This window comes from Oreochromis aureus, linkage group 8 (assembly GCF_013358895.1).
Source record: "Oreochromis aureus strain Israel breed Guangdong linkage group 8, ZZ_aureus, whole genome shotgun sequence".
Taxonomy (NCBI): Eukaryota; Metazoa; Chordata; class Actinopteri; order Cichliformes; family Cichlidae; genus Oreochromis; species Oreochromis aureus.
Window position 1 is genome coordinate 3,557,558 of NC_052949.1, and position 9,098 is coordinate 3,566,655.

General features: G+C 39.3%; 1 protein-coding gene across 1 annotated transcript; it reads left to right on the forward strand.

The window, feature by feature from the left end:
- The first annotated feature begins 276 nt into the window (after positions 1 to 276).
- LOC116323483 (zinc finger protein 23-like) lies at positions 277 to 6,450 on the forward strand. Its single transcript, XM_031743828.2, has 2 exons — positions 277 to 649; positions 4,929 to 6,450. The coding sequence occupies exons 1-2, from the start codon at positions 547 to 549 to the stop codon at positions 6,323 to 6,325; spliced, it is 1,500 nt and encodes a 499-aa protein (XP_031599688.1). The 5' UTR covers positions 277 to 546; the 3' UTR covers positions 6,326 to 6,450.
- Positions 6,451 to 9,098: the final 2,648 nt, after the last annotated feature.

A 9,098-nucleotide genomic window follows, 5' to 3' on the forward strand; every position in this document is an offset into this window, starting at 1 on the left:
AAAAATAAATACACAATAGAGTAATTAAATGTGTCATTAGGTAATTAAAATATCTACTCTTTATTTTATTTATTTTTTTTAAAAATAACAATAATTGTTTCTCCATTTAATTATGTCATGGTTCATGTGTTGCTGTCCATCTTGAAATAATTGAAACTGTCACTGCAGCTCATCGACAGACCATAAGGTGGTTAATTTAATCAATTAATAAAACATTTAATAATTATCTGATGTATTTAGTGATTTCATTTTGGCACTCTCGTCGCTCCACAGCGGTGGTCTCACCGCCGAGCACAGGAAAGGTGTCCGTGCAGATGCCTGATCGAAACACAGCAGAGGGCAATAAATGTTGTGAGGAATCATTTGAGTGTCCCGTTTCAATCTGTATCTTCTCCGATGACGTATTCATGGATGAAGTCGGACAGAAACGTAAGCGGCGTGATTATGAAAGGTGGTCGGCGGTGATCGATTGTGCCCAGGCCCGGTTTCAGCTCCGCCGAGCCTGCAGTTTATTTTAAAGAAGAGAGCAAAGACACGGACACCATCATGAACGAGGTGGATTATCTCCATCAGCTGAATGCCGACAGTCTGCCTGAGGAGAAGCCCGAGATTAAACGGCAGCAGGATGCTGAAACGAGCCAAAGCGCCGGTGAGAATAAAAACGCATTTAATGTTTGATCGGGCTAACTGTTAGCTCGCTGTGGGATTAGTGAAAAGGTGTTTCACATCGGAAACATCGGTTTTCATTGACCTGTATAAGTGCCCAAAAATAAACACATAAATAAAATCTCACAGCTTGTTATTTCATCTGTGGATCTCAAATGTGAATATTAACGTTTAATAGAATTATTGTGGCTGATTTTTTTTTTTTAACGGCGGAACTTAAAGTTGACGGTAAAGTGCGGCGTCCGGACAATTTTGCAGCGCGCACACAAGAGTTATCTTTGTAGTTCGACCGTTTTTAAAGGCTCACTAAGCGTTAATAACTTGTTAATTGGGTAAGGCTCGGTATATTGCAGCTAATCATTAATATTGAGCATCATTAAAATTGCGTGTACTGGTTAAAGTAAAGCGCTCTCAGCTGATATTAAAACAGAAATCTGAACATAAGTTGCTCTGGACCAGAGTATGCAAACACACAGAGATGAGAAATGCTTTATTTGTCCCGTATTTAAGAAATGTTTTTGTTCCCAGCAGTTAAAATAATGATGAAATACTACTATTAATAATAATACCAACAAGCAGAGTTAGCTTTCCCATCGTCCGGTCTGCACCTCCCTCACTCTGCTAAATAATTTTACATCCCTTGCTGGGGATCACATTTTACCTCCCTCCATGTGGAGATCACTCTGCGCAGTGATTAGAGCGTTCTCTAAATAAAAGAGAAATAAGCCAAATTCAGACCCTCAGGAAACTCAGAAATGCCGTGTGCATGACACTTTCTAGCGCGGTAACATCAGTCCTCACAAGGGTGGCGTGCAGTTGGTTCTGTCATCTTGTTGGAGCAGCTTTGCGTCGGGCGGCTGTCTGAGACATCCTCCAGAAATCTCACATGCAGTTTCTTAATTTTGCATGATGGTGCAGTTGCTGCGATAAGCTGATAGAGAGGAGGAGACACACTGCTGTGCAAGAATAGCATTTAAGCATAGAAAAGCTTGGAAAAATATTGCATAGAGTTGTATAAGGTCTTTGAGTGCTCAGGTAGAGTAGAAAAGTGCTCTCTGAGAGGAAGTGATGGCAAAGAAGTCATTTCTTAAAAAAGTTAGCTTGTTCATTCAACCCCCCAAATTCTAAGTTACAATTTAACAAAATAAGTGATTAAGATTAAGATTTTTAGTTCATATTTGTTTTACTAACTATTTAGACCATTTTATTACAAATTGTGAAGGTAAAATATATTTTAGAACCTTCTAATAAACAAAGAGTCCAACAAACAACACAAAACCAAAACAACACTATAATACACAACAATAATAATGTAGTTATTGTAGAAGAAGAGCCTTATGGAAAAGTTTTAAATGAACTTTGGATAAAGTGTGGTAGTGTTAGTAACAAACAGCGCTCAGAGTGAAAGATTGAACTGGTCAGTGTGTGGAATTGAAAACTGACCTCACAGCTCCAGCAACAAAATAAGAAACACTTTTAATCCATTATTGTAAAAGTGGAAAGTAGCAGATGAGCCTGTCGCTCGTCCACACTGCTCCACCTCGGTCTGCAGCTCCTCACTGCTTGTTTCATATTAAATGTTGGTGCTACAGCACAGCTGGCCAAAGTGGCACTAAGTGGAAGAGGGATTTAAGTCTTCCAAATATTGTTACATTTGATTGGATCACCTTTGTTTGAAGAGGAAAACATGAGACAGAGAATATTAAACTGTTAATGTATTTAAAAATACACTTCAGTATTTTTGTAAAAGCTCTTCTTATGTTTCACAATTTCACAATTATGCTATAAACCTTACAGTAACAGTGATAATTATCACTAATAATAAATGATCGGTCAGGCTTCAGAGTGTGAAGGATTCCTATGGTCACAACTCGCACCTTGAGAATAATCGTGCATACATTCATAATGCAATTTGTATCTGGCAAATGCCTTTTAGCCAGACACATGTATTGCATTATAAAGAGTGATTTCATGTGGTATGAAAGATTTCCTATATCAGTCCTGCTTGGAGCTGAACCAGCCTGTTAAAGAAGGTGCTCCACTACATGTCCTTTCAGTGGTGCAGAGGGTCGTCAGGATTATCCATGATGGACATTTGTCCGTGATGTCCACTCCACCACAGTCTCAAGTGTCCACAGACTTAGCCTTCACAATCAGCTTATCATCATAGCTGACGCATCTGCCTCTTATTCTACTTTCAGAAACTCTAGAAACCACATGTAAGCTCGTAGGGTGAGTGAAGCACTCTGCTGGGATTACATGATGCTTTGATATCTTTAAAACATGATGGGATCTTATTATTCAGGAATTTAGGATTTAAAAGGCTAGTGAGTGCAGAGAAGCTAATCCTTTCTTCAAAGGATGAAGATGAAGAGTGCAAGAGGAGGACAGACGGAGGATCACTTATCAGGAAGTGCAGAGGATTAGTAAGGAGGAAGTAAGAGCAGCTATGAAGAATATTGGTCCTGATGACTAGGGCTGCCACGATTAGTTGACTAGTCATGATTACATCGACTATCAAAATCATCGGCGACTAATTTAATAGTGGTTGCATCGTTTGAAGCGTTGTAAGATCCTGAAAGACCTGCTCGATCGCTGGCCAGGTGGTCGAGACTCACTAGAGCCAGCGAGAACACCAGACTCCTGGCATATCGTTTTCAGCCCCATGCAGTCCTTTGCTACTCAGGTTAAACATGATATATAAGTCACTTAGATAACTTAACAATGTTATTGTTTGGCTTTTTTCAGTGTTTAATTTGTTCCTGAGTAAATCGGTTTGGCTGAGATTAAAGTTATAGGTTTCACACAGCTGAATAAACTTCAAACAGAAAATTGATTAAACAGAAATGTGAGATGGTCGAGAATTTACTCCAATGTCCTGTTATATTTTAGGGCGCAAAGAGCAGACGGTTGAGTTTATTAAACACCACTGAGACAATCTGCAAATTCCATTAAAAGTTTAATAAACTATCATCTTGTCTTAATTTTTGGTTAGCACATACCTTAAACACTTCAAGCTGTAAGCTAATGAGAGCTATGTAAGAGCAGATGCATGCTGGTGCAATAAGCTGTAGTTTTATGTCCAATGGATATATGATCTCATCAGTCGACTAAACCCAAAAATAATCGGTGACTAGTCAACTATCAAAAATAATCGTTTGTGGCAGCCCTACTGATGACACACCTGTGGAGGTATGGAGGTGTCTGTGAGGGAAGGCAGACCTTTTAACACAGTCCTGGAGAGTGAGAGGATGTCTGAGGAATGGAGAAGTGTAGTGGAACTGATCTTCAAGAACAAGTGTGACATGCAGAGCTGTAGTAACCACACAGGGATAAAGCTGATGAGCCACACCATGAGGATATTTGAAGATGTTTGCAGATGACATTGTGATCTGTACTAAGGAGCAGGTGGAGGAGACCCTGGAGAGGTGGAGGTATGCTCTGGAGAGAAGAGGAATAAAATGAGTAGAAGAAGACAGAATACATGTATTTGAATGAGAAGGAGATATGTGTAACAGTGAAGCTGTGAGATGCCAAGGTAGTGAAGGTGGATGTGTTTAAATATCTGGGGTATTTTAGGATTTCCATTGTAGCCTGGAGAGACAAGAGTAGAAATAAGTCCATCAGAGGGACAGCTCAGGCTGAGCAGTTTGAAGACAAAGTCAGAGAAGCAAGCCTAAGATGGTTTGGGCATGTATAGAGAAGGGATAGTGGATATACTGGACAAATGATTCTGAAAATGGAGCGGCTGGGCAGGAGGAAAGACAAAGACCTCAGAAGAGGTTCATAGATGTAGAAAAGGATGACATGCAGAGGGATGGAGAGATGGGTGAGATGGAGACAGAGGATTTGCTGTGGCAACCCCTAAAGGAAAAGAAGAAGAAAAATGTGAAGAAGATTGGCCCTTTCTAGTCCCTGTTGGTACTCCCACTGTGTCATTTTGGATCAGCTGAAGGTTTCAGAACAATCTGATAATAACAAATTAATACAATTTAGCCTAGCACGAGTTTTTTAGCATCACACTGAGTCAGGATTTTTCTAAATTTGACAACGTTGCACGGATTTTAAAAAACAATCCTACAGATTTGTTTAATAGATGACTAAAAGGACCTACTGTCAAAAATAACGGTAATGCCATCGAAAGGGAGTAAATAATTAGACACCAATGAATGAATATATATCTATATATCAGGGTTTTTCATGGGTGTGCTATGCTGCTGTAGAATTTTAATGTCAGTCTTTCCTGTCCATGTGTGTTTCAGTGTTACCTGAAGACGTCCGGCAGCTGCTGGTGATTAAAGAAGTTCCTCAAGATTGGAGCCCTGGGCGGGACCTGCAAGCCGCCGAGTTCCTCCACATAAAGCAGGAGCAGGAGGAACCCTGGAGCAGTGAGGAGGGACAGCAGATCAATGGGCTGGAGGAGGCCAATCTCAGCAGGTTACCGTTCACTATTGTTACTGTGAAGACTGAAGATGATGACGATGAAGAGAAGCCTCAGTGCTCATATCGTCATCAAAGCCAAACAGAAGAATCCACACAGACTGAGCCGCCTATCGGCTGCTTAGCTAAACAGATCAAAACGGAAATTGAGGAAGATGCGTATGGACGACTGGAATCAGCCTGGAGCCCGGATCTAAATTGTCATTTATTAGTAAATAATAAGAAAAAGGCTTTAGACTCTTCAGAGACTGAAGTCAGCTATGAAGATGAGGAGGAGGAGGATGTTTGGCAGGAACCTCTGTCAGATTCTGGACCTGAAACTGAAGTGGGTGGTATAGCATGGAAGGAGAGCGTTGCAACTGGGCCTCAGTTTGTCGGTGATGTTTGCGTTAAAACATTTACACAACCGGAAACTCAGAAGCGACAAAGCCGAGGAGAGAAATCACTGGCTTGTGGTGTTTGCGGTAAAACCTTCAGCTGCAATACACATCTGAAGAGACACATGACTGTCCACACGGGAGAGAAACCCTTTAGCTGCGAAGCTTGTGGAAAAAGATTTGGACTTGAGTTTACTCTTAAAACGCACATGAGAGTCCACACAGGAGAGAAGCCGTTTGGTTGTGAAGACTGTGGAAAAACATTTAGTCGGAACACTCATCTTAAAAATCACATGCGAGTACACACACAGGAGAAACCATTTAGTTGTGATGCTTGTGGAAAGACATTTAAATTTAAGTATAGTTTTAAAGTACACATGAGGGTCCACACAGGCGAGAGACCTTTTGGCTGTAGTGTTTGTGGTAAGGGGTTTACAGAACACGAAGGTCTGAAAAGACACATGAGAATCCACACAGGGGAGAAACCATTTGGTTGTGATATATGTGGGAAAAGATTTGGACACCAGAATGCTCTTAAAAGACACACGAGCGTCCACACAGGTGAGAAACCGTTTGGATGCGATATTTGTGGAAAAAGATTTAACCGCAGCACACGATTTAAGGAGCACTTAAGAGGCCACACGGGAGAAAAACTGTTTGGCTGTGACGAGTGTGGGAAAACATTTAGTTCCAATACACGACTTAAGAGACACATGAGCATCCACAGGAGAGACAAACCGTTTTTGTGTGGCATTTGTGGTGAAAAATGTTCAACATCCGAACAGCTTAAGCAGCATGAAAGTTCGCACATGTTACTGCAGATAGATACTGTAACACTGTAGGTAGGTTCTGTTGTGAAGTGTATTTGTATTATTAACAAGCTTTACTTGGTCTTTTTTTTCTCCTTTTTTCCCTCATGTTTGTCTTCATTGTACTTAAAAAAATAAACCAAAAAATATCCCTCAATACAAAAATTTGTGGTTTTGTCCTTGCCTATATAAATAATGTATATATACATATATACATATATATATATATATATATATATATATATGTATAAAATATATGGAAACATATATCTAGAAAAACTGAAGGTATCTCAAGTATGGTGTAATCTTTTTTTTTTAAAACTGGGCAATAAATCTTTGTAACTATATTAAGTTACCCTTTTTACGGTTTTGACACGTTTTTGCTTTTATAGTAAAGTCATTCATCATTAGATGAATTATGATTTTTAATATCAATGAAACTTTAAACTGCTTCAAAATTACAAGAAATTATATAAAAAAAGATATCTATTGAACTTTGGAAATTACACACTTTTTTCCCTCCAAATGTTTTGAAAATTAAAAAACTGTTCCTAAACACAACTTAATCAGTGAGAGTGTAAAAATAATCTGAGTGTGTTTTAAGCTATGAGCATGCGTGTTGCCGAATGCAGCGCTCTGACTGGTCAGATCTATTTATTCACATGCAAAAAAATGAGCCTAATTCCAAAAAAATAAAATGGTGCAAATTTGTCCAGTGAAATTACGCAATTGTTGTGAGCAGGAGCATTATAAATCAGTGAGCCTAAGAAAAAATTTTTAAACCGCAGCAGACAGGCTCACAGTGGTTGGGCCCCTCTTGCCCCAGTGTAGAGCCAGCCCCACCTACCATACACCCAGGGGCGGCCCTAGCCTGTTTGGTGCCCTGGGCGAACAGTCCCTCTTTCCCACTGTTCACTATCATAGCCAAGTGGCTAACAAAGGTAAACAGAAGTTTTCCCAATCTCTACTAGTGAATGTTATCTTGTTTCAGGATACATAATACCTGCCATTATCCAAAGACACATCTGCTTACATTTATCTTTTGCTCATTTCTCCTCTTCTTTTCTCTCTTTTTTTTCTAAACTGAGGACCTGATGGCTTTGACCTTTTCTTGTCTTCCATCAGTAAGTTTGCACTCCAGTATCAACACCCAACCCCACAACATAAACTAATGCACTAATATGTCTTGATCCATTCTCAATCATCCAGGTAAGTAAATCTCCAAAAGTTGATTCTGTTCATCTGGACGTAGCGTTTTTCAGTGGGAGAAACGTTTCGTCACTCATCCAAGTGACTTCTTCAGTCTCAGCTGACTGCAGGTTTCCCCAACCTTATAAACAGTATATTTGCATAATGACTGAAACCAGCCCACTGAAGGAACAATGGGCTGGGAGGTCAGTTCCTTCCAGATGAACAGAATCAACTTTTGGAGTAATACACCTACACCTGTATAGGGTTTTTTTTCTGGAATTTCACACAACCCAGGAAAAATAATTAATACATAATGGGCTTGGATTGACAATATTATGAAGGAAATGTGCACTATTTGGAAGCAGCCCACCCTCTCCGCTTTCGACAGGTTGTGTGTGAGACTTCAGCACAGCAGCAGCAGCAAACGGGTGCACCGAGGGCCCTCGCGCTCACTTTTCTCATCATGGCGCCCCCACCACGATGCCGCCCTGGGCAACGGCCCATTTTGCCCATATCAAAAACCGCCACTGCCAACTTTAAAAGTATTATATTTTTGTATTTGACAAGCAATACCAGACACCACTCAAACAGGTGGCATGAACTAATTTCAAATAACTGCATAATTCGAAGGATACATCTTACATAAGCCAAACCTTTGTAAGCCGCAAAGACCATCAAAGTCAGGAGTGTTTGTTTAATGGGACAGTTTAGCTGTGTACCACTGCTAACACTGTCATCTCATATGGCCACTTTAGTGTTCAAGTAGTACAAAAAAACAAACATTTCTGAAAATGTAGGGTTTTCTTTTGTTTTCTGTCTTTAAAATATTGTATAACAAGACAAAACTGCAAACGTAAATACAAATTTCTTTTTCTCACTCTTAACTAACTGAAGCCTTTCATTGAACTACCAAATAAGTAGATTGGAAGCACTGCTGCTATCATTTTGTTCATATTTAACAAAATAAAAACACAGACATAACTGTACACATTAGTTTTTCAGTGTCTCACTAAACTAACACAGCCAATCCCTCAGCATGTTTGTGCTTTCTGCTCATATTGCCTTCATGTTAAATCATTTTTTGTTTTAATATTGCTCTCAATAACGAACGAGCCCTCCCTGAAAAAAAGGAATTTCAAAGGGCCAAATTACTTTATATTTCTTCACATCAATGTACGGGCTGCAAGTAGCGGTGACATGGGCCGTAAACTGGACTAACCAACATAAGGATGGAAACCACTGTGGGACTTTTTCAGTAAGTTGAGTTTTATATATGCTTTGTTATTTAATCAGTAAATTAACACCAACAGCTAGTTAATCCTAGTTATTCACACAACAACTTGGTGTTGGGTAACTATCATGTTTTTACTTTAGAAAATAGTCTGTACACATGAATTAAGATACTTTAATATAAAAATGGAAGGTGATGCAACCTCAAAAGCATGGCTGCCTCTAGATTTAAAAAGAGAAATAAGGTCTAGTAGTTACACTATATAAAGAATAAATGCACAATTTAAAAAAAAAACTTATAGCTAGATATATTGACTTATTTCTGAATTATATGAAATATTATGGCTTTGTGTGCCACAGTGTTTTTCTTTAAACTACTTGGGAA